Source organism: Schistosoma haematobium, chromosome 3, assembly GCF_000699445.3.
Source record: "Schistosoma haematobium chromosome 3, whole genome shotgun sequence".
Classification (NCBI taxonomy): domain Eukaryota; kingdom Metazoa; phylum Platyhelminthes; class Trematoda; order Strigeidida; family Schistosomatidae; genus Schistosoma; species Schistosoma haematobium.
The window spans coordinates 43083138-43111115 of NC_067198.1; the positions used below are offsets into that span (position 1 = coordinate 43083138).

Sequence of the window (27978 nt, forward strand, 5' to 3'; positions counted from 1 at the left end):
CAGAACGTTCCAAGTATTGATGACTCGGTGTGAAAACCTGTATACCACGGGTAGTTTGTTCGTTCTTGGCTTTTCTACTCGCCTGCTATGTCCTCTGAGATGTCTCGATATTATAAAAAATAAAGGACCTAGGACGGAACCTTTAGGTACTTCTTTCAAATAGGTCTCAAAATTGTCCCAACTTGTAAATCTTCGAGATGACATAATGTCATTGAAGATTCATCCTATATCATGCATCATCATGATGGTATCGTCTTCGTCACTTGAAAGAATGGACATTATTAGACATGGTGTGGCTGAACTCAATTCAAATATAAGACGGTAAATACTTCAATCAATTTCAATCAGTCAATCGTCTTAAACTTCATTTTTATTTCGTTCACACACCAATCATTTTTTGTTTTCGTTCTCCTTTCTTCTACTTTTTGAATCTTCACTTCTGATTGACAATACATACTACTTATATCTATCGACATCAGTAGTACATGCCAAAATATCATCTATAAAACCACTCAAAGTAGCAATTTCCAAGGAAAAAATAAACAATTTTCAATCATACTGGTTTTTATTCACAGTTTAATTGAATCATGGATTAAGAACCTAATTGAAGTAAACATTTAGAAATTTTAATGAAAGTTAGCATTATTTAAAATGGGAATTTCTACATAAACTGGAAGTGGATGGGACACACGTTGAGGAAATCAGCGAACTGCGTCACAGGGCAAGCCCTCGCTTGGAATCTTCAAGGCCAAAGTAGGAGAGGAAGACCAAAGCACACATTACACCGAGAAATGGAAACAAACATGAGAAAAAAGAACAAAAATTGGATAGAACTGGAAAGGAAGGTCTAGGACAGAGTGGGTTGAAGAATTCTGGTCGTTGGCCTATGCTCCGTTGGGAGTAACAGAAATAAGTAAGTAAGTAAGTAAGTAACATAAACTAAACTTAATTTCATATAATTAACTTACGGAAACTTTTCAAATACTCGAAGACGCATAGGTAATTTCTGTTGTGTTTCAGCACTGATTTCTCTAAGTTTTAACTTAAAAGGAAAATATAAAATAATTATGAGAAAAAATAAAAATCTATATCAATTCTAATTTGTGAAGGATTGTTACACTGGATGTAAAAATCATTGAATAAGTCAATTTTTTTTGGGGGGGGGATAAAATAAGTTAGTATAATCTGTCTTCATAACTGACTACGAATAAACTTCATACAGGAGAATATGCATCATTCTGTTAATATTATAATCTACTAGTAATGTGTTAAACAGAATACATTAGGAATGTAAACGGCATATACATCCGTTGAACCGTAAAAAAGGGAACATTTTAGATGATTCTAAGCACTGATATCGGTATTAGTTTATATTGTTAGACTATAATCGTTTATCTTGTAGAAATAAGTAAAATGCATAGTGTTCAAATAATTTGTGTGAATGTTTTTAACTTTAAAACTCCTATCCAATTTGTAACTTTTTCCCAGACTGATCATAAAACATTATATTTAAAACTATAATGGTAGAGATTTTTAGCTCACATGGATGATTTTGTTGGAGTTTTGTTCAATGAGCTGGATGATTTGATTGTGGAGCTTTCATCAGTACAAACTTCAGGTAGAACTGAAGTGTCTTGAAGTTTATGCTGATGATGTTGTTCAGAATAACGATGAAAGTTCCACGATCAAACCATCTAGCTCATTGAACAAAACTCCATCAAAAACTGTGATGTGATTTCTCTGGTGAGGATATACGTTTTTAATTGATCAGTGATAAAATATACTTTGCCTCTTGAATAACTCTTCGTTGTCGATAATATGTATTGGACATCGTGAAATTATTGATTTTAAAATAATATTTATGTGGAGATTCGGACTAATTTCATAGGTCATAGTTCTGAACACTCACGTAATTAATTGTTGTAACAACATCAGTTTTGCTCTTACAGTGACTTTTAATGGATTTACATTTTAACTGTTTGTCAATCCATTTTTCTGTTTACTTTTATTTAATACGCCACATATTTTTGTAGTGAAGCCGACGTGATCATCCTATTTGTGTCTGCACTTCGCGTATAAATACACATATTATTATAGTAGCACCTTTGTAAATATATTATTGCCAACACATTACATAGTCAGAAAAGTTCTTTTAATAACCGCCCCCTTGTGATACCCTTCTAAGCAGAATATCTACTGCTTGTCATATTGAACTGCTCTATTACTTTCATTAAGTCCCACCAACCTTGTCATAGAGCTTCCGCAAACTGAACCCTTGCTTTAGTCATGAGGTATTCGATACCAGTCACCCAGTGGGTGCATGTGATTGATACACTGTAAACTGAAAATAATTCAGAAGTGGGAGACTTCGGAAATTGATTTTACTTAAAATACGGAATAGATTTCAAATCAAAAGTTAAAATGGCGAGTCTTTATCATCTCTTCTCATAAATAATAAAAGACTATAAGATTGTGTTCATTATAACTAATCTCCTGGACCGACAGTTTTCGTTAATGATCGATAACGAACTACAAACCCTGATTTATTGTTGTACAACTCCAAGTGAAAGGACAGATTGATTCGTCACTAAATATAAGTCACTTTGTACAACAAATTATTATACATACAACATATGGGTCGCATAGGTCATTCATGAATTCATGAAATCAAAGTCTGGCTATTAGGATTAATTATTGCCAGTCGATTATGTAAAAGAACAATTATAATATTAGTGATACATGAATGATTAAAACAGATGATCTTGAACAGAAGTTGATTTGCATACTTGATACATGGGAAATTCATTTCTTTTTTTTAGTAAATGCAATACATTATTCAGATAGAAACATAAATTAATATCTAAGACAGAAATATCCGCATCATATAAACGTACTTGTTTTAATTTTTTAATATCTTCATCCAATTCCAAATTATCTAAGATGACAGCAACAAACAAACTAAGGACGATCTATTTAGACAAAAAAAAATGATATCATGAACAGTATTTGATAAGAAGAAATAATCATTTATTGACATCATAGAAATGATTTACAGCTTAGATGGGGATAAGTTTAGTTGTGTTTTGTGTAAAGAACCGGGGGTGGTTTAATTGACAAGTTTTCATTGTCGTACTAAACAATCTCATCAGAGCTTGCCTCAAGTAGAAGAAAGCTATCTAATTAATTCATGTGTTAAATCCATCTTTTCTGATGACCTTGTTGGCAGACGGTTTTTTCTTAATGGTTTTATGTCGTAGCATTTATTTTGAGTGTTTTACCTTCATGACCTATTGCTATGTGATTTGTTCACCCCTCTATAAATTCACTAAGATAACCATTCACACACAAAGTTATTAGAATAATTTGTATAATTGTATAATCTAATTAATAAGTTCTCATGTTTCGAAAACCTTTTTTCTCTTTCCATAATAAATTCAAGTCATTGCGTTCACTTTCGCGTGAGACTGAAAGCCCTGGATTCGAATCCTGCGAGCAGGATCGTGGATGATTAATGCTGAGGAGTCCCATAATAGAACGAAACGGCCATCCAGTGCTTTCAGGTTTTCAATGATGGTCTAATACCAATCAGTTTATGATCTCAATCAAAAACTTAATAATCTCCACAACCTTATACTGATAACAATTTTGTTTTAAAATAAATTTCAGCTTTATGAGGATATTATATAAACCGCTTTCATGCAAGTAGAAAACTAAATGATGAAAGTACGAAAAGATTACTTGTTAACATTTCATTACTTGTCCTTCGAGTCCTTTACATTCTTCGCTAACTTTAAAAAAAACAACTCTAGAATAAAAATACAATTGTCCACATTCATTTCGTCACTGATTTACAAATAAACATAAACTGAATTTAAGTTTATCAGCTGAAGTGATTCTATGCAGAAAATGAGGAACAAAACACTTATAATCACTGGATTTATTCAAAGATGATAAGTAATACGTGGAAACAATTGGCAGTAGAGAGAGAGAGCAGAAAAAAGTAACCGCAACGGATGCTGATACCCATCAAGGTCAAGTATGGGCACTTCTGAAGAGCCCAATGCTACAATGAAACAGCCATCATTGATTGTTGATTTTCACTAGATATTTTAATCACGTCAAATAGCAATTTTAACTGTAAAATATAGTTTCATTCAACAACAATATACATACTAATGAATATAGTACATTGAAATATAGAACACTAAAAATTTATTTCATAATGAATATGCAACAGTATGTTGGCAAGACAAATCGTACCAGCGTAACATAAATACGAAACCATAACCTATTACCTTTTACTTAGGAGTACAATACGATCTTAATATCACCTGTTTATTACTAACCGTTATTAATTACCTTGACAGATAATTCCCATTTAAATATTAAAAATTAAAAACACGAAGTTCAGCGAAGGGAGCTCTTTCAACGAATTTATTATCAAGCTGTATAATCGTATATATATATATATGAAAATTACAGTTTGTTTGTTAAAGTACTAATTCAGTGAGGAAATGGGAACACGAACAACCAAGATGAAGTAATAGAAAGATTATAATACTAGATTAAGCAATACGAATAGTAACAATAGATTTAGTCAATATAATAAGATGATTAAAATGTTTTAGAAGGGTTTTGTGGAGATTGTAGTAATTTCAATACTTGAGATCATGAGTCAATTGAAGCTAGACCACCATGGAAAACCTGGAAGCACCGGACGTCCGTTTTGTCCGATTGTGGGACTCCTCAACAGTGCGCATCCATGACCCTGTCCCGTGGAATTCGAACCCAGGTCCTACTGGTCTCGTGCATGAGCACTTAACCACTACACCACTGAGCTGGTCGGCATCTAACAGTGTTAATGTCTAACTTCAACTAATCCACGAAATTGAGCGATACATCCGCCATCATTATTAGTGAGTTACGATCTCACAACTGACGGGAACATATCCCAGTTTGGCTCTATCAAGGTGATAGGAAAGCAGTTAGGAGTTCTATACTTGATCATCACCTTTAAAATTTTCATATATATATATATATATATATATATATATATATATATATACGACTGTACAACTTGATAATCGATTCGTTGAAAAGAGATACCTTCGCTGAACTTTGTGTTTTTAATGTTTAATGTTATCAACTACTTTCTTTGTTTGTTTTTGAAACATTAATGCATTGTATATGTTGTTACCAAATCATCTCAGTACAACATATGTTAAGATAATATGAAACATTACAATAGCTGAACATTATGAATTATCAATGTACATCATGTAATATAAATAAAGAAAAAGGTGATTAAATTATTTACCAATGTTACAACTAAATGATAAAATACAAAATAAATTGCAACTCCTGTTGTTACAGCTTCATTTTCTACAACATCCATTGTATCATGCATCACAGCAACCCAACCTTTTTGTGTAAGTATTTGAAACATTGACATAAATGCCTACAATTATGTAGTATGGAAAGAGGAAAAAAAGAAAAAAGAAAAAGTAAACGAAGGAATTAGATTAATTAATGTTCTAATATTGAAATGTTATAGTTGAAGTATGTTTTCTTTTTTTATTATTATTATTTATAGTCTTTTGAACATTTCATATTTAAAAATGCACTTGTTAGTAAGTTTACTAGTAAATAGTAACTTTGTAGTTGAATTCATGAGTCAATTGAAGCTAGACAACCATGAAAAACCTGGAAGAACTAGACGGCCATTTCGTCCTAGTATGGGACTCCTCAGCAGTGCGCATCTAAGATTCAGCCCCGTGAATTCAACTATAAAATTACTAAAACCTACATAAAATAGTAATTAATATCCTATTTTATTTGAATAATAAACATTAAACACTGAGGTGATTTCACGATCTCAAGTAGGGCTACCTATTCCTGACATCTAAATACGTCAACAAATTATTTGTATTCTGTTTGTTTCAACAGATCATTATGTCAACCAATTGCATAACCTATTCAGGTACGTTTTTGAAAATTTCATGACATTTCGCTGTACAAGTTACAAAAGAGCCCAATCAGAGATATTGTGGTTGCTCGCAATATACATAGAAAAGAATGTACATTATTCAGATGTCGATTCCTGAACTGCTAACATCTAATTAGCGATCACTCAATATTTATCGTCAGGATCGATCAAGAAATTCAGAAATGGAAACCTGTTGAGATACGTTGAGCTGAGAATTCTGTAATGTACCAAAAATATAATAATGAATGAAGCTAATAATAATAATAATAATTACATCTAGTTCTCACTCTTTACCACATATCCCTGTATCTCAACGTAAAATGAACTAGTCTTCTTATGTTATGTTACTTATGATAGACTTATTACTATGACAATTGAAGGACTATCAGAAGACCGTCATATTGAAGGGTGAATACCACATTAATTAATATTACTTCAATTGTTATCAGTATCACAGTTGAAATCACGAGTCGATCTAAGCCAGATTAGATCTAAGCTAGGAGTTCAATACTATGACGAAACGGCCGTCAAGTACTTCCCGGTTTTCACAGGTGTTCTATCCTAGATCTCCACAAATCCTGATGCTGATAACAATCATGTGTTCACTAGTGACTAGCTTCAAGATATAACTCTTGGAGTATTAGTGAGAAGCCGTGACCTGTGGAGTCCAATCCATGTCGGGTGTGAGACAACTATTTACTTCAAGCAATGGATGAAGAGTTATGTAAGATCATGGATTGATCGAAGCTAAACATTAACACCGATAGATGCCAACTCAATGATCTTGAGGTTATGTTTATGGGTCAAAACACTTTTTATTCACATATATGCAAAATAATGAAACATCAAGAGCAAATACATATTAAAATCAATTCGTTTACCTTTGGAAATGTCGAGAACCTATCAAATGTTGGTTCGAATACTTGAAAGCAACAAAATAACTGTAAACTAAACGTTGATGTGATTATTAGGAAACATGTAGTGAATAAAATTAAACTGCCCAATTTTTTAGCTGGTCCAAATATCTGAATATAAGTAAAAAAAATGATTCAGTTTGGTTGGAGTGCTTGTGTATGTATAAGTCGGTCACTAGATAATCTGATATGTGGCACAGATGAATAGTATTTTATGTTGTTTAATTCTGTAGTGATACACAAAAGAAGAAAACTATCGTAATAATTACTTAACTTGCAATGATTTAGATTATCCGACTTATGATATTTTGCCTGAAATGTTGTCAGTCTTGGTTGACATTTGTACACCTGTGAGCATTGGCTTGATATAACTATTATGATACAAGTTTATGTACATTAAGTGGAACATGGCTAGCAGTGGAATCCTGGATGTGTGTTTCGTCCTATTTTGGAACTTCTCATCTAGATTATGAAAGTGATGTCGTAGTATTCACACCAAGTTAGTACGTAGTGTAGTATAACGGATAGAAATTTGTTAACTATAGAACTTCCCTGATCTCAAAACTTACATTATGATAAACAATGTGCGCATCTGCGTCAATATGGTAGATTTTGAAGCAACGTTACTTAGAATCTATAAATATAGATTACATTTGTCATGCGAACCTTTAATCCAGCAGTTTGGATATCCTGATATAGATCAAGCCATTAGTTAATAACATTATGAACTGACTATGTAACGTGTTCTATTCCAGCCTACTGTTATGCTAGCCAGCAGAGGACCACAATAAAAACTAAATTTTCTAATCATTTTTAGTACAATTATCATTATTATTGAAAGCATAAATAAAATGTTATTTTATGTTGAACCATTGTTTCTTTCTAATATGTCTTGCGGATTGAACGCTATATTCGTCTCTTAAGCTATTCCGTAACCCCCAAGCTAGAACTATACAGCGACCTGAACACGAGAGAGAAGACTCAAAGTATGCAAGAAGTAGTTTACTCCAAGGTTCCTTCTAATACAGAAAATACAGAGTTTTTATAATATTTTAAATGTCCTTAGGTTGCTAGAAGATTCTGGAATGCTACTAAACATAGTAGCAGTGTAGCAACCAGCCAACCAGAACCTCTACATGTGACGTTTCGCTTCCTTGATATTTTTGGCAAAGACTTCAAGTGAACGCTAATTAGACGAAACGTTTCTTAGTGTCTCCTGATCCTTGCTTGTCTTTTGCAAGCAATTTTCTGGATCACTCCAACACATTCAATAGTACTACCTTCGCTATATCTTTCTATATTTTCATTTCTTTAAGTTATCTTATTCAGTAATCATTCATATAATAAATTTCTCACATATTTAAAAAATCATTCTGTTTTACTACATTCTCCTATCTCTTACTTAAATCATATTATATCATTACACATTTTATCTGATTACTAATTACATTGTTATTATTAGCCTAGATAAAGTCAATCTGTAATGTAAAATTACAAATTATCTTATTGTTTCTTTCACCATATGTTTAATTCACACAAACTATGGTTGAAGTATATATCATATATTAGTCGATTCAATATTTATATGGGTTGACTTTTATTAGCAATGTATAAGACTTTATACTTTTCTATTGTTAGTGTTAAAGATTGCTGTAGGCATATATGGATGCTGAAATGATAGCTTCAACAATGCCAATTAATCGCAATTTTTTAAAAGGTTGTATGGTGTCTAACGGCAGAATCCAAGACGCGTATTTAATTTTATTTGAAACTCGACAGCTAGAAGTACCTAGACTTGTATTAACATTTATAGTGAAAATTAAGTTCAGAGCCTAACACTCCAAATGCCAACTTGTCATTTATTAGGTTTTTGAGTTCCGATGGTCACTAGCTTGTACAGTGGGACTCAGTAGTTCAGTGTGTTGGAGTTAGAAGCAAAAGGTAATGGGTTCGAGTCTCATTAAAGATAAACATGGATGTTGGTACATCCCGATGTCGAGTCCGTATATATATATATATAATGAATAAATACTAAAAACCCTATTTCTAATAGATTGTTTTTACCTTGAAGCAAAAGTCTTCCAACATTGGAGAGGCTTTAATCAGACGCACAATTCTTAAAACCTGTAAAGAACACAATGAAGTTTGAAAATTATGTTTTTTAACACAAATAAATTGATATGTTAAGCACGTAGAATGTATAAAAAGACAAAGAGTCAGTTCACTAGTAACTAGCTTTAATATATTTCTGAAATTATAATGTTAAACGATGATCATTGGAGTTCGGACATGTTAGAAGTTAAACAATGGTCACCAGCTACATTAAACAATAGTCACGTTATATTTTAAAATGATTGATATCGAGACTATACCACTGTGCACATCAACCCAACAGTTTTAGTGGTAATGCTCACTGCAATATCTGAATGTCCTGAGCTCGTTCTCCTATTCTGTTGTAGGCATGGACTTTCGAGGAGTAACATAGTAGCACGAGGTCGATGTCTGAATCTTCTTGCTCTTCATGCCACCAACAATACGGTCAGTTGGTGACAAATGCAACATAAAAGATAATCTCTATAAATTATACTTATCCAAAAAATAAATAGTTCTGTTTATTATCTTCAATAAGTAAGTAGCACTGTAGTGAACGGAACACGGGTGGGGACAATCGAATTATTGTTGTCACAAAATTATAGAGTTACTTGGTAAAATAGAAAAACCATACTATAATAGTTAATTTGAAAAATGTTCAATAATTGTCTCGAACTTCATTGTTCTTGTATTTCCATACTAATTACTTTCAATTCCCGCTCTTCCTTTCTTGATCACCTCCATGTTCTGCTGCCAGACATTACATTCCTGACTCGCGTCATATACTACTTATATCAATATAAGTAGCACGCACCACAGTACGACAGTAGAAATCTTAGTAGTTAAAATAGAATGTAGATATTGTTTACAATTTGTCGATTCAAAACTCAATGTGATATCAGGTTAACTTAAACAACTTAGAAACCGATTATTATAGAATAATAAAAAAAACTCATATCCAATTTCAAACTACACTATGTATAACTTACAGATAAAAATGTGAATTCTGTACGATATAATATTGGTATACAATGAATTGTTGTACCGATACAAAGAAATAATTCAAATTTGAACAATGATCTATGCCAATAATTACCCCATCCTAAACACCAAATTTTAAAAACAGCTTCGAGATTGAAAAGTATAGTGAATAAAATCTGTCAAAGTACAAAGAGAAAAGAGATTAGTTAAGAATGAAAAAAAGACAACTGATGAATGATGAATAGAATACATAATTCATTATGATCATGTCCTAGTTTTATTGGTTAATGGTTGACCTTTTATTTCTTACTTTTTATCTGGGCTTTATTATGCTAATCGATTCTTCTAAGCATCATATAAACTACGATATGAATCATTTATTTCTACGAAGTTCGATTCCATGCTTGTTTCAGATTTCGATTTAAGAATACACAACAACAAAAAACCAACCATTTGAAAGACTTTCTTAATTCTCCCACAACAATTGTCCTTTATTCATTTATATTTGTATGTTGTACCCAAATTAAAATGTTCCTGATATTAGTTATGTATACTTACTTTGTTTTTACTAATGAGAAATCATGAAACAAAGGGACTCACATTCTTCTGTGATCGTTTTTCTCACACTTTTCTAAATAATCTGAGTCAACATGTAGTTAGATAATACTCAGCCTTAGTTACAAAACAGTCCTATGTATATATCTGCATCTGTAAGCAGAGATACTTCATTTTTTGGTCGACAAATCATATCTAAATGCATTTATGAAAATATTACACTAATCAAGGCAGTTTGTGAATCTATGATAACAACGAAATAGATGACAGAAGTAAACATAGTAAGCAAACACAAAGCAAACGTATAGCTGAGCCTTTGAGTTAATGAACATCTCCCTTCATAGCTAAGATAGGATGTGACTAAAATAATGCACAGCTCTCTGCGATCACATTTGGTCAATAGTGATAATGTAGTAAATCAAACCACATCATCCAGAGAAAATTGTCACTTGACTACTACTTTTCCTGTTGGTGTTCGATCTTGTCTTTTACTTGTGGTGAAAGTCATATGGGTTCGAGCTAATAACCCAAGTCTTCGTGTTGATGAAAATGTGTAATAATTTTTACTTTTCCTTGGGTAAATTGGGTCTAACGAACCTTATTATTATCACTCATACCCTTTGTTTGTTTGTCATTCCTCACTATCTTTTTTTAATAAACGCTTTACTATTTATTTATATGAACTCTTCTTATCATCTAAGATTATTATCTTTAATAAATGTTATCTCAGTGTCTGTTTTTCCAGTTTTTTTGATCTACCTCCTTTTATGAAATATCAATGCCGACCGTTGTTGCTACCTTGACGTGGTGGTCGGGCTTGCCTATCGTGATGAAGCAACCGAGATATACTGGCTGGAACAACCGTTCCTCAAGGTCCTACCATGTCAGACAGGTCGGTTGATGAGCAGTAAGACTAAAAGCAGCAAACCTAGGGTCCGAAGGTGAAGTCGTACTGCTAACTGTACAGAGGTGTGACAGCAGTAAGGTGTTTCCTTCAGACAACCAGCATGACAGCGGTGCTGCCTTCCCACAAGAAAGGGGCGGGGTTAGAAAAGGTCGACCCTAAAAATGCACACCTCGCCTTATCCCACGGATATCCGTCTCCGGCGGTAAGGTCTCAACAAGTACAGAGCTAACACAAGAATTACCCATAAAAAGGTCGTGTGTGACCAACCTCAAGCAGTTGTCCGTTAGGCATTGCGGTCACGCTCTCAGGTCACTAAGACCACCTCCAATCCAATTTCCTTTTCAAGCACCTCCAGAAAAACCCTTCCACGGTGTGGGCAACCGGGAAGTAATAACCGCCCTCATGCCTCTAACAGCACTCAAGACCACTGATGAAATGTCAATCAAAGCTTTAATCGACTCATGAACTCAACTATTAAATTACTACTATCACCACAAAACCCCTTTTCTGATAATGAAGCTTTTATCAGTCTTATCACAACTGGTACACTTGTCATCACACTATTTATTTTTACTTTTCACTTATTATGTTTACTTATGTAATGTATTCCACTGTTATCATTGACTAATAAACTGTCTTGATTGGTTTAATATTTTTGTATACGCAAACAGATCCTATTTTGTATTAGAGTAAAGCCTGATAAAGACCTGACTGGAAGCAACATTATTCACCTGTACATTTTATTCTAATTTACAATAAGGGGATTTTCAATATTTTAAAATCATAGGTAGTGGTGGAATTTTGTCCTTTGAGCCGGATGGTTTGGTCGTGAAGCTTTCATCGTTCTTCTGAACAACATCATCAGCACAGACTTAAGGTAGAAGTGAAGTGCTCGAATTTCTCCACATGTAATTCACTGCTTGTCCGGTACACTATGATGCTGATTGGTTCATGTTGACCTTAAACCTGTCATTGTTTACTGTTTTGTTTTGGTTGTACCTCCGACTTCACTTCTACCTGAAGTTTGTGCTGATGATGTCGTTCAGTAAAACGACGAAAGTTCCACGGTCAAAACATACAGCTCAGAGAACAGAACTTCACCAAAATCATCCACCGGAGCTACAAATCTTCTCCACCATCTCAAAATCATATGTAGTAAATAGCATGGAAATGCTCTCAGTCCATAACATTAGTTGTGCATAGAATTTGATCAGACAACAGTTATTTGATTTAACGTTGTATATTCCGATCATTTCTACGAATGTAATAGAATTATTATTACCTTAACTTGTATAGATAATATAGATCAGATCACTGATAACTTTCAGTAATATTCAAATATTTGACCCAACAGAAACGAATTATTAAGTCACTTAACGGTATGTTATATATGCAATACTTGAAAAGGAAAATAGAGCCATGAAACATTAAGTTTCTTATTAAATTTACAGTTACTCAATTATTTCAGTCGATTTGTTTATTTATAAGGGAATAAAAAATATGACAACTTTTTGATATCTTGGTAAAACATTTCAACATGTTATCAGAAAAGAGTTTTATGGATATTACAGTAATCTAATAGTTGAATTCATGAGTGAATTGAAGCTAGACCACCACAGAAAATCTGGAAGCATTAGACCGCCGTTTTGTCCTAGTATGGGAATCCTCAGTAGTAAGCATTCATGACCCTGTCTCGCGAGATTCCAAACCAGGACCTATCAGTTTCGTGCACGAACGCTTAACCTCCAGGCCACTAAGCCGACATCCCAATGGTGTTAGTGTTTAATCTCAAGCAATTCACAAAATTGGGCGACACATCCACCATTGTCTTCAGTAAGTCGCCATCTCACTGGTCACATGTGTTTACTGTGTATTGGAAAGCATCTGTACTGTATTTTTCTTTTATAAATATCATTCATTTATCAATTCTTTAGACATTTTGACATAAATCTCTTTATTTACATGATAAATTCAATTTGACTTTGCCAAATGTAATTCTATACAACATAACTATAATGGACTTATAAAACATATGACTCTATTATCATCAAACTATCACTGTCTAGTCATAATAATAAACAACTACTTTCTAGAATTCCTCATTAGAGATTTTATCCATCTATTTAAAATGTCATGAATAGTTTGTATGTTTATGAATAGTTGTGGAATAATATTTAGACAAAATCAATAAAATATGATTTATGTATATTTTCTTCTTCTTCTCCTTCTTCTTTAAATTCTCCTTTTCTTGTTGATTACATAATATGAATTATGTAGATCTTTCTAATTCAATTATAATTGCCATGTGCTAGGAGTTCAGTTTTCTTTTCTTTTCTTTTTTTTTCTTGGAATAAATTAAGGTTAGTGAGAAGAAAAAAATGTCAAAAAATATTCCTGTAATAAATCATGCTAAGTGTAGAATATAGTGGACAGCTAGAATGCAGCTGGACGATCTAGAATTTGCAGATGATCTGGCTTTTCTATCGCACAAGCGGCAACAATTTCAGGAGAAGACGAACACTGTAGCAGCAGCCTCAGCAGCAATAGGTCTAAATATACACAAAGGGAAAATCAAGATTCTCCAATACAACATAGCATGCACTAATCGAATCATACTTGATGGAGAAGCTTTGGAAGAGGTAAGAGCATTAACATATCTGGACAGCATCAATGATAAACAGGATGGATCTAATGCAGATGTGAAGACGCGGATCAGTAAAGCAAGAGCAGCATATCTACAAATGAAGAACATCTGCAACTCAAAACAACTATCAACCAACAACAAGGTCAGAATTTTCAATGCAAGTGTCAACACAGTTCTACTGTATGTGGTGGAAAGTTGGTAAACTACGAAAGTCATCATCCAGAAAATACACGTGTTTATTAACAGTTGTCTACACAAAATACTTTGCATCCATTGGCCAGACACTATCAGCAACAACCTGTTGTGGAAGAGAACAAACCAGATCCCAGCGGAGGAAGAAATCAGGAAGAAGTGCTGGAAGTGGATAGGACACATACTGAAGAAATCACCCAACTACGTCAAAATACAAGCCCTCACATGGAATCCTCAAGGCCAGAGGAGGAGAGGAAGACCAAAGAACACATTATGCCGATAAATGGAGACAGACACGAGAAGAATGAAGAACAATTGGATAGAACTAGAAAGGAGGGCTGAGGACAGAGTGGGCTGAAGAATGTTAATCGGAGGCCTATGCGTAAGTAAGTAACTACTTTTGACAGTTATAAGTAATGTATTAATCTTTTTCTTTTGCACATGTCTATCACTATCTTAATATATCTTTAGGGATTTATTTCAGTGAGTTGAACAATTCGCTTATCGTAACTGTTTAGATGTCTATTCGCAATCATATTAATAATGGCGTCGAAGGATTCAACATACACCTTGCTAACTGTTTTCAGCACTCTCCACAATACAGCAAAGTCTTTCCTCAAAAGCACAGGAAAAAACAATGGAGAACAGTAAAGAATAATAGGTAATATGGAGGAATTAACAAATTATAAGAGTAAATGTCGAGTAATCTCAAAATCATGCAGCCTCTTTATGTAGTAAGTCAGACGGAAACCTTTCTTCAATAACAGTAAAACATGAGAAAACCAAGAGAAATAAGAGGAAAAGGTAACACCAAGATAATTGACCTTTGGCACTGTGTTTATCAAAGAGTCTCTAATGGCATAAGCCTTACGGGATCCCAAAATGATGTTTAGATGCTGTTCATGTCTCAGGTTAAATTTAACAGCTTGACTGTTAAGAACGTAATAAGATGATTTCATTGTATTCATAATAATACTTGAGGAATCGGTTAAGATTGAACAACTAACCAGTGAAATATAAATCAGATTATCATAGTATTAGCCTAGATTTCTAATAAAACATAAAGTCTTATGTTTGTCAACAAGATTTATACAATCGAAACAATTGTATATCGTAACTAGAATGTAAGTCAGCCTTTATCGATCTCGAATTTTAATTTAGGATAAAACCACTAACTACAGTTGACTATAGTCCAACACAGAAATTACACACAAAAATAAATAAAACTATTAATTTACAAAAAAAAACATGACAGTTGGTTCATTCAATAAAAATGTGTAGTACCTCAGCATAATAGAAACCGTCTAACTGAACTTTCATATTGTCACTGTCTCGTAAACTTTGATGATTAAAGTGTAATGCAGCTGCTGTGATTGCATTAGCCAATACTAAGACCATGATAACTACATTGAATCCAGTAGACCTGAGTATCGTCTATTAAACATACAAAATATAATAAAAAGTATAGATAGTTCGTGTTAATCAAATCAAAGATAAGGAAACAAAAATAAAATACTTGCAATTTTATAGTACAATGTAGTCATTGAAACCCTGAATAGATCTTAGTTAAACAAATAATGAAAACCTGAAAGCGCTGGATGGCCGTTTCATTCTAATATGGGACTCGTCGTCAGTGCGCATGCACGAACCCACGCACGAGAATTGAACCCAGAACCTTCAGTATTGCGCAAACACTTAAACTCAGGACCACTAGCCGGGCATCCAACGGTGTTAATTTCTAACTTTGACAAATCTACTATAATGTGTAACCATTTTCCATTGACTTCGATGGGTAATCGCCTCACATCAAACACGGTTGAACTCCGTTGGTCACGGCTTCATATCAGAAATCCATAAATTGCCTCTCAAAGCCAGTTTCTACTGAGCACATGATCAAAATTAGGTCGGTTATGGATTTCAATAAAAATCAACAATCTACCTAGCCCAATACTTACTACAGAGTAGTCAGACAGCTTTTGTTCTACGATAATTCATAAAACGTTGTTAGATATTTCAATCGTAAGAGTTTAAATTCTCCTATTGATACAGTTAGGGATTTCAGTTAATCAGTCTGTTTAAGAATTCCATCACCATTGTCAACAGTTACTGGTATTATTAAGCACAGTTAAATAAAGGATAGAAGTGGAATTCAGGACATGCGTTGCTTATTACATGAGTCTCATCAGCCGGGTGTGCCTGAATCCCAGCTGCTATCGGTCATAAAGATTTCTGGGCGGAATTCGATAGTGGTTAGACGTGTGTTTGATTGCCTGTGTGAACATCAACAGTTGGAAACAAGCACATCCACCTGATCAGTTCAAAATAAGACTCTCAGATTCCCCTGCAAGCGACCATCCAACTGTGCTTAAAGAAGTTGAATAACCTTGTCTTTACTTAAGTCACAAAAATGCTAGTCAATACACACGCATCTACATCAGATACCGTAAAACTGTTATTGTCCTGAAGTAAATATTTCGGCAAGTAATGTTACCTCTCAAATTAAAAATCACCTGAATATTACAGTTTCATATAGAATTCACTCTTTTCAATAAACTTTCGTTATGAATGGAAAACTGTATTCGTAAAATAAGCTCACCTTATTTTACTAGTTTCTCATCAACTGTGTACAGTATAAGAAAAGAAAATAATATGCGGGCAGTTTTCTTCATGAAACGACGTCGGCTTGTTGACCATGGAAAATAAAAAGACAGTGTATGGTTGTTCTGTCTGAGTTTCAAGTTCACAGATAGTACACTTATACGATTTGACTGAGATCGCTAAGAAGTCATCCAAGTTAGGAAAGAAACACTATTTCACAGATGGAGTAGCGGACAGACTAGTATAACAAATGAAGTGTAGTTGTAAATATGGACCATGATATGTTGATCAAATGTTTCTATGTGTAGAAAAAGTCTACCGACTTTAGATACCATTGTGTGTATTTTTGAAGGTGAAGACCACTTAATAATAACACTTAATAATGACAAAATAGATGCCCGGGACCTCTTTGCCTTAGGTGGTTAATTTATCTAAAACATACCTTTAAAGTACACTGAAATGTTCACTGTCATTTAACCTTGTAAATCAATTTATTGATATTACTTTAACAAATTTCATGGTTTATTATCTACGCTCTTTAACCATCGATCACGATTATCTTCTAGATTTCAACATGACAGTTCTAATGTCCCGACACTGATAAGATATAGATATGATAACCATATAATTCAATGCCATCAATAGTTATCTTTCAACCTAATTATATTCTTGTTAAATTTTTGTGTTGGTTTTAAGGGCTTCTTAGGCCCAATTACTTCAACCAATGATGGTTCATATTATCATCGATCAACTGTCTTTGTTGTGTATGCTACTTATTTTAACATATATAAGTAGTATGTAATGCAATCCGGAAGTGGGATACATGCCAGCAAAAGTTTGAGGAAATTGGATTGTAGAGAACAGAAAGGAAAACAGAAAGCAATTATAGTAAGAGCAGAATTGAAAAAATCATGAATCATATATACGACAATTGAAGAAAGATGTACACGTAATGTATGTAATGTATGGTTGTCATATTTTATGAAAACACTATGTAATTTTTGATCGAATGACAAATTAGTTTTCTCTACCTCAGTTCTCGTTCACCCCATCTTCATTTCAATTTCTTTATTTAATAGTCTGCGGTTCTAAAATACCTGAGGAATACATTGGAATTTTCTATTATCAAAAATGTTTGCACTCTATTCATGTTTTTAACATCTGAAGTGCTTATAAGCCACATAGTAGTGAACTGTAAAATGAAATGCAAAATTCCTACCCTTTGTAACGTGGATAAATATTGTGCCTGAACACAAGTCAGATGGTGGTTGGAGGTAGCCAACAGGAAATTCTGGACCCCGGTTTCGTGCTACTTGGCACTCATCAGCAAGATGTATCTGTAATCTTGAGGGAACTAGTGCTCCCTGACGGATTCGATGCCGTGTCACCCAACTTCGTTACCACTGGGGTATTCGCGTCGCGACCGATCTCCTGTATGACTGAGATGTAATCATGACTGATTGATTACTGAATGGTGGTGGGTGATCAATGTCATGTATGTCAAATCCTTCTTAGTGCAGATCGAATCCTATCGACCAAGTTGCAATGTGGCCACTAGTCTAGGTAACTTGACACTGCTGGGTGACACGAGATCGAATCCGTAAGGGAGCACCAGTTCCCTCAAGATTCGACGTTGTGTGCACTATGTTGAAATTAAATGGTGGTTGGTCGATAGCATTCGATCTGGACTGAGAAGAACTTGACACAAATGACATTTATCACCCACCACCCAGTGATCAATTAATTCTGAACACAAATTGATACAACAAAGCTGATCGATTTAATTGTCCAATAGTATACTCAAGGTATTACATTTTTAAAACAGAAATAAGTATCGAAATGTGGATTGTTAGCAGAATCATTCAGTATAAAATAAATTTTTCAACATTCATATCAACATCTAAGTGGGAAGGAATTAATCTCTACGAGATCAATTTTCAAGTGATTTTTTCTATATATTTATTTGACATGTATAGTAGTTATGAAATGTTTTTTTTAAGAACAAGCAGAATTCTTAATATTCTAAATTACATTATAGACATTTTTTATTGATCACCGTCAACATTTGTCTAATCTAACCATTTGGGCCATACATACACATATATACACATTACATTTGTTTGTTTTTTTTTCCCCACTGTACACCAAATGTTCTAATACGACAAAATACTTAGGTAGGCAATTCATTTATTTATTTCTGTGTTATTTGAAGACAGGAAAATTGGTATTTGATCTTAATCCTTTGGTCTGTTTTTTTCTTCTCAGTGAGGAAATATGTATAGACAGTAGCTTCAAAATGTAAGACAGGTAATGTGTTTGTTGGGAGAGAGAGAGCAAGAAAGAGAGAGTGGGAGAGGAGAAATCAGTAATCTGTACGAAATTGATAGTTCACGCGATAATAAACATTACTTAAGCAGTAAAATTCCCTGCACTTTTGTAAAGAATACCATTGAAAAAGAAGAGATTTCAGTGGAATGTATGTTACAAGGATTTATGAATTAATGTGGGAAACAAAAGGTGATTGTTTTTTAGATAATATTTATTCTATGTGAATTGATACAAAATATAATATGTAACTACTAAGTGATAATTATCACAGAAAATTTGTGTAGATAGCTTAGTATTTAGTTTACGTCACTGATTGTTCATTATTAAACAAAGAATGAAAATTAATATACACTAGATGTCCGTTTCGCCATAGTACGGGTATCCTCAGCAGTATGAAATCACTTGAATCAACAGTGCTCAAAATTATAAGGCCTCGTAACAACAAGAAAGGTTACATTTAAGCCATACAGTTGGTATTCACTTATTCACATCTATAATTTCAGTCAGTCTGTATTATTGCGCGACCTTTTTACATTGTCACCTATGATGTCGATTTCGCGCTCGATATGCTTAGATTCCATAGGATGTAGTTTACCACTAAAACCACGGGAATTTTTATCTAATTTAGTCAGTGAGGTGTACGTGGTTATTGTTAGAATGGAAATGTTTCCATTTTTCGGTTATCATAATGAATTGATTCTAGGTAAACAACGTATTTTAAATTGATCTCCTATCATATAAATAGAGGAAATTTACATTATGCCAAGTCGGAATGAACAGTCAATTCTATTTAGGGCCAATTTATAATACGAGAGTCAGAGGGGTAAAAGTATGTTTTAGTCATATTCATATTGAATTGATGTTAGCTTGGTTCGTGCAACAAACATTTGTTTTGGGTACACTGTTATATTATTTTCATTGATGTTTTGTTATATCTGCCTCTTACAGTGGGAAAAGAAACTAGATGAATAAGTATAATTTGAGAATGATAAATATTTGAAGGTGAGGAAACTTAGTCTTTTGTATGATGTGTTTTTTCAAAATTAAGTGTCCGACTAAGTAAGTATTGAATGTTTTGGTGTTAATAACCTGAAAATAATCTAAAGAACTGGAGAACAACACTCTTACATATATGATTTCAAAAGTTGTCAATAATGATTATTGTTTTAATTGGCGTTGCAACATTTGGAAGTAAATAAAATTTCTTACTAATAATTTTTTAAGTCTCCATTAACCGACTGACTATAATTAGACAACCATTGGAAACCAGGAACTACTGAATAACCTTCTTGTCATGTTATGGGATTCTTCAAGGGTAGGCATCCACGATCTCATTAGAGGTCAAACCCAGGAACTTCAGACATCATGGTGAGTGCCTAACCTTCAGATTACTAAGTTGCTACACAAAGTTTCATATTTATAACTTTATATGCTTACTAGTAACTAGTACCAAATGGTAATTCCCGTGATCAGAGGATTTTAAAATATTTCAGGAATGTGAAAATTAGCCATCCATGGCACTGGAGCATGGTTGAGTAATATCTGGGATTGACTGAAATTCGAAATAAAACCATTAAATGCCAACTCAAGTCGCTGAGAAATATGGAAGTCTTGGTTTCGATCATTGGTAGTGCCGTGAATATATGTCGATGAAATAGTGGCATAATGAGTAAAACACTTAGCTTACAGTCAGTTACGATGGTGTTGATGTATTCTGTCTTCTCTTTAGATTTCAAGTTTCATACTATCTTATGCTCTTTTATTCAAAAAATTCTTATTTTTCTTCTTCAGTCATATCGTCTGTGTCTCATTGTTTCTACTACGCCTGATACTGTTACCACTGCTTCTTTAACATCTGTATTGATAATTTCATCCAGCTGTACTGATTTAGTGTGGCAACCTAAACTGATGTATACGGCTTATTCGTATATGTTGTTTTGAATCTCCTGATTCTGCCTATGAATAGGGTTGGTCAATCCTTTTTCTTGGACCATGGGCTATAGTGACTCACGTGCAATTGAGTTTGTTCTCATTTATTTCGGTTAAGCCCTTTTGTCAACTTATTTAGTGGACAGAACCATCTGTAGCATAACAACTTATTGTACCTTTATTATTGTTGTGCTTGTATGAAACATGTATGCTTGAACATTGCTTACCGCCTACGCATATATTCATTCTGCTAGCTTTATTATTAGTTGCTTAAATGATTCGATGATTCATCCATTTCCTTATATATATACATGTACATTCAAACCCACACACTACTCTACTCTTTCGAGTCGCTGATTCAGTTGCCTATGCTTTGTGGTCTGAGTTATTTGCCAATAAAACTGTAGTCGCTGATTCTCTTTGCCTTCTGATTTCGAACACCGTTGAGGATTATATTGTAACGGTTACGATGGTGATTGGTCGACGAAGCACAGCCACTACGGGGCATCCGGTGAGGATTGCCTCGATAGTCCCATGAAGTTACAAGGAGTTTTTAAACGGAGATGGAAAGTGGGTAGCAGTAGAATCCAGGATCTGCGTTTCGTCCCATTTGAAACTCGTCAGCTGAATGCCTCACTATCCCAGGTTCGATGTTCACTCTAGGACTGAAATCGACTGGACTCGTTTATGTGTGACAGATTCTAATTTGCTTGTGTCCAAGTGAACTGGTTGAATTGTAAATCAGCAGATCACAGATTTAAAAGTCACTCCATCTAGTATAGTTTCGGCAAACAAGTAGTATTATAATTTCAAACTTAAATTATGTAGCTTAAAGCTAATTACATAAACATGTACACTCGTAAATCAACTGTGTTGAACGAATATAATATCAAACAAGCTGCTTATATGTAAATTAGAAGCAGTACTTACGCATAATTACAAGAATTTTAAAAACTGATAGCCTTTAATAAAACTATTTACTTAAATCGAATATTGAAAGAGCCTGGAGAGAAAGAGAGAGAGAGGAAAGAAGCACTTTTAGTTGAATTCCTCTACAATTTAATAATACTTACTTCTTGAAAAAATTTTGGTGCTAAACCACGTGGATTACTCTCATGTACAGGAACTAATTTCCATGTTAAACCATCAAACTGAAATATCTAAATAGACATGAGGAAAATTTATTATGTAATAATATATATATATATATATATATATATATATATATATATATCTTGTAAATAACTATTCAAATGTTTAATCTTAAAAGGTAATGTGAATTATGTTAAATATGAAGTGGAATTTAATAAAATACATTATTTTATTATTCTAATCTGTTATGAAATTCATTGCTGATGAGCGGTCTATGCTCCTTCACGAGAAGTAATAGACGTAAGTAAAAGTAAAGTATGGAATTCATTAATTTCTTAAAAAGTAATATTTTGACATAAATATCTGTCAATGAATAATTTCAGTTCCATGTACCTAAATCATTGTGGAACAATCAATTGAATGGAATTCATCACTCTGCATCAGCTACATTGACTGCGAGAAAGCATTTGATAGCATGGACAGAACAACACTATGGAAGCTTCTTCGACACTACGGCGTGCCCCAGAAGATAGTTAATACCATACAGAATTCCTGTGATGGATTAAACTGCAAAATCGTGCATGGAGGACAGTTGACAGCCTCGTTTGAAGTAAAGACAAATATCAGACAAGGTTGCTTTCTCTCACCCTTTCTCTTTCTCATGGTGATCGACTGGATCATGAAGACGTCAACATCTGAAGGAAAGCATGCGATACAGTGTACATCTGGGATGCAGTTGGACGATCTAGAATTTGCAGATGATCTGGCTTTTCTATCGCACAAGCGGCAACAATTTCAGGAGAAGACGAACAGTGTAGCAGCAGCCTCAGCAGCAATAGGTCTAAATATACACAAAGGGAAAATCAAGATTCTCCAATACAACATAGCATGCACTAATCGAATCATACTTGATGGAGAAGCTTTGGAAGAGGTAAGAGCATTAACATATCTGGACAGCATCAATGATAAACAGGATGGATCTAATGCAGATGTGAAGACGCGGATCAGTAAAGCAAGAGCAGCATATCTACAAATGAAGAACATCTGCAACTCAAAACAACTATCAACCAACAACAAGGTCAGAATTTTCAATGCAAGTGTCAACACAGTTCTACTGTATATGGCGGAAAGTTGGTAAACTACGAAAGTCATCATCCAGAAAATACACGTGTTTATTAACAGTTGTCTACACAAAATACTTTGCATCCATTGGCCAGACACTATCAGCAACAACCTGTTGTGGAAGAGAACAAACCAGATCCCAGCGGAGGAAGAAATCAGGAAGAAGTGCTGGAAGTGGATAGGACACATACTGAAGAAATCACCCAACTACGTCAAAATACAAGCCCTCACATGGAATCCTCAAGGCCAGAGGAGGAGAGGAAGACCAAAGAACACATTATGCCGATAAATGGAGACAGAAATGAGAAAATTGAACAAAGATTGGAAAGAACTAGAAAGGAAGGTGGAGGACAAAGTGGTTTGGAGAATGCTAATCGGCGGCCTATGCTCGATTGAAGGTAATATTTTTGTACAGTTTCATTTCTTTTTATTTGTTTTTTTTCAAAGCTAATTGAGAACAAAATTGAAATTAAATAGTAATTGAACATCATAAGTATTACTTGAATGATGGGAAACACTTAAAATAAAAAAAGAATTCGAAACTATGAATTACTAGGTTGCTACGTTTCGAAAAACATAAAATTTATAAGAAAAGAAAAAAAAGGAGAAAACTTATTTCAATTCAAGATTTAATCTTTATACATTTTCATGAATATTTCCCTTTTTTGACCAATTCATAAACAAAGAGGAAAAAATGTTTAGTTAAAACATCTTTTAAATTAGTCAACAGGAAACTCTGGATCCGGGTTTCATGCTACTTGGCACTCATCAGCAAGATGTACCTTTAATCTTGAGGGAATTGTTGCTCCGTGATCGGTTCGATCACGTGTCACCCAGCTGCAGAGTCAGAGACGTTACCACTGGGCTGTCCGGGTCGCGACCTACCTCCTGTATGAACTGAGATATAATCACAGTTGATTGATCACTGGTTAGTGGGTGATCAGTTTCATGTGTGTCAAGTTCTTCTTGGTGCAGATCGAATATAATTAAATTAAATATAAACTTAGTTTATATTTTCAGTGTATTAACAATATTAATAGATAAACATTGTGAATTATAAACAAAGATGGATAGTGACTAGCGCTGGTACGGCCGAGAGTGGGGAGAGTCAGCTCTCTCTCTCTCTCTCTCTCGAAATGCTCTCAAGTGGACACGTGTATACAACCACTGACAGAGAAGTCCAATTTACTTCTTTCTCGCGGCGTTACCGTTGTTTACGAAATTAAGAGCACGAAAAGTGGATGTTTGGCGCTGTAACCGGGTTAGTGGATATGGAGGATTCACCTAGGGGAGTTGGAAAACCCTGATCCCAAATTAATGGTGTACATGGACTCCAGGATCCTAAGGAAACAAATGGCGTGTTTACCAATCGTTGGTCACTGGCTATTATGGGACTGCATCTGGTTACGTTGCTCCACTGCCTTGTGGATTAGGTTTCTAGGTCGAATGCTCGGGTGTGGCCCCCTAAGAAAACCAACTGCTTCGGTCCGGGCACCCAGGCAGTATCCCAGCTGTCACACAAATCGAATGATATGTATGGCGCATATTTGCTTGGTACCTCCTTGTACCAATGTTTGTGCGCTTAAATAAATAAATAGATAAAGCGGCGGAATCCAGGATGAGCGTTTCATCCCATGCGAGACTCGTCAGCTGGATGTATTTGCATTTCAGAGTTGATGTTCACTCTAGGACTCGAACCTAATGCTGGTCGCTTCGAACGCCATTGCGTTATCCACTTAAATATTGAGACCTGATAGCCACTTGCTTGTGCAATAGAGTGAAGTTTAAATTAACTTGGTATTGTTTACTTGAATCTTCCCATTGATTATGACAATATCGAGGCAATACACACAGTATGCTTATATGCCAATAAGTGACCGATCAATTGTAGTTTTAAACATCAATAGGAAGATTCAAGTAAATAATACCATGTGAATTTAAACATTATGAATAATTTAATGATTAATTATAATTACTGAAATACACAAAATGAATGCTAAAAATAGATTGTAATAATTTGTATTGAGGATTAAAAAGATTTTTGTTTTCTTTACCTAAATGGTAACATCAGTATATTAAAAGTGAATTTCAGAATTTCATTATGTTTATTTCTACAGTCTATAAGATTGATTATTAACAGCTTCTGTGGTGTGCCAGACAGATTGGTTAGTAAAGCCTTTTCTGGAGAGGCCTGTATCTCCTCCTGCGAATGAACTATGTGTTTTTAAGGTTCACGAACCCGCCGCGTGGATGTGATGGCTACCGCTTTAGTATTTCATGACACACACATAAGCTTAAGCTCTACCAAGGTTGCTCTTATTATCCAGCAGCGCCTCAAGAAGGTCTTAAGTCGAATGTTGGAAATAATATATACACACAGTTAAAATAGTTTGTGATCAAAATAGAAATAATTTAGATTTTTTTATTCCCTAAGAAAAAAACTTAATGTTCAGTTAACAAAATAAATTAATGATTTATGATTTAAATATTATAGAGATGAATGTGCATTTACCTTTGATGAATCTGCATCTGCAGTATGTCTTGGTGTCCACATTTGTTGAAATTGTACTCTAATCTCAGCGAATGTTTCAATTAACACAGCAATAAATACATTCTGTCAAATAAAAAATATCAAAAAAGAAATAAAGTGATATTACAATATACATTTATACACTAGATAAATTTAAGGAAAGATAAATCAGAAGGGGTTTTTGTTAATATTGTAGTAATTTCAACAGTTAAGATCATGAATCAATTGAAACTAGACATCCATACAAAACCTGGAAGCACTCGACGGCTATTTCGTCCCACTGTGGGACTCCTCAGCACTGCGTATCCACGATCCCGCCTCGCAAGATTCCAAACCAGGACCTATAAGTCTCACGCTCGGGCGCTTAACCACTAGACTACTGGGCCGGCATACAACGGTGTTAGTAGATGCACGCCGCTGAGGAGTCCCAAATTAGGACGAAATGACCGTCCAGTGCTTCCAAGTTTTCCACGATGGTCTAGCTTTAATTGACTCATGATCTCAACGATTGAAAGATAAAATGTTCTTTTTCACTAATCTTTCATTCACTATTACAATAAAAAAGTAAACCTACTGTTGTTGACTTACTAAATGATGAAATAAATTCAAACCAATTATGTTTTGGAATATATATTTTCACAACTACTGTTCTCTACTTTAGTTTAAACAGTCTGTACTGGTCTATCTATTGGTTATATAATCTGAGAATCATGTACAAGTACAATTATATAGCTATCAACTCCAGTATTTGTATAAGGTTTATTTATTCTACCTTCCCATTCAAATTTTTGCAGCTGAAGTGACTTTCAAATTTGTTAAACTTGGAGTCAAAATTATAATGTCTGAACCACTAGATTGTAGTCTTTTGGTTAAAGTTCAACTACAAGAGGAAAATTATAACGGAATATAATAAGATATTACTTCTTTTTGATTTAATATATATATACAGACTAGATCAAAGCATCCCTAACTACATGATTCATGGCCGATAATTTAAAACCAGATAATGAACTAGACGATAACTAGATTGAAATCATTAAAAGCAGTATTCAAATAGAGCAAGGTTTACAGTGAAATCAAAGTAGAAATTAATAATAGGTAGAAACTTACAAAACAAAGTAGTGTAATAACATTCAGAAAGCCTGGTTTTTGTTTGCTTTAGCCCACTGGTCATTCACATCAGTATATATTTATAGTAAATAAAATCAAGCGTAATGTACGATGTATTGAAATCATAAACCCAACAATATTAGACCACAAATGAAAAGCGGAGAGCACTGGATGGCCAGTGTGAGACTCCTCAGTAGTATTAACGATCCCTCACATGGGATTTGAACCTAAGACATTCGATCTTGGGCCAGTAATTAACCTCTAGATCACTGATTTGAGATCCAACTTCAACCAATCCACGATACTACGCGACTATCTTTCATTGTCTTCGGTAGATAACTGTTCCACAACCAACACGGTTGAACTCCCATGATCATGGTTGATGATTATTGATGCCTATCCAATTTTTCGAGACTTACTTACTTACTTACTTACTTACTTACTTACTTACTTACTTACTTACTTACTTACTTACTTACTTACTTACTTACTTACTTACTTACTCACACTACACTCACTCACTCACTCACTCACTCACTCACTCACTCACTCACTCACTCACTCACTCACTCACTCACTCACTCACTCACTCACTCACTCACTCTCACTCACTCACTCACTCACTCACTCACTCACTCACTCACTCACTCACTCACTCACTCACTCACTACACTCACTCACTCACTCACTCACTCACTCACTCACTCACTCACTCACTTCACTCACTCACTCACTTACTTCACTTACTCACTTACTCACTCACTTACTCACTTACTCACTTACTTCTTACTTACTTACTTACTTACTTACTTACTTACTTACTTACTTACTTACTTACTCCTGTTACCTTCAATCGAGCATAGGCCGCCGATTAGCATTCTCCAACCCACTCTGTCCTCCACCTTCCTTTCTAGTTCTTTCTAATCTTTGTTCAATTTTCTCATGTCTGTCTCCATTTATCGGTATAATGCGTTCTTTGGTCTTCCACTCCTCCTCTGG

The 27978-nt window shown here is 34.3% G+C and overlaps 1 protein-coding gene across 1 annotated transcript in view; it reads right to left on the bottom strand.

The window, feature by feature from the left end:
• The window catches only part of MS3_00005828 (uncharacterized protein), a 128229-nt gene that overhangs the window by 63660 nt on the left and 36591 nt on the right, over positions 1 to 27978 (bottom strand). Inside the window, exons 7-15 of the mRNA XM_035729481.2 lie at positions 25852 to 25953; positions 22199 to 22285; positions 15555 to 15704; positions 9981 to 10148; positions 8965 to 9024; positions 6868 to 7011; positions 5318 to 5458; positions 2895 to 2969; positions 969 to 1042 (exon numbers count right to left, since the gene is read on the bottom strand). Coding sequence (XP_035586582.2) covers positions 969 to 1042; positions 2895 to 2969; positions 5318 to 5458; positions 6868 to 7011; positions 8965 to 9024; positions 9981 to 10148; positions 15555 to 15704; positions 22199 to 22285; positions 25852 to 25953 — 1001 coding nt within the window. The remainder of the gene's footprint in view (positions 1 to 968; positions 1043 to 2894; positions 2970 to 5317; positions 5459 to 6867; positions 7012 to 8964; positions 9025 to 9980; positions 10149 to 15554; positions 15705 to 22198; positions 22286 to 25851; positions 25954 to 27978) is intronic.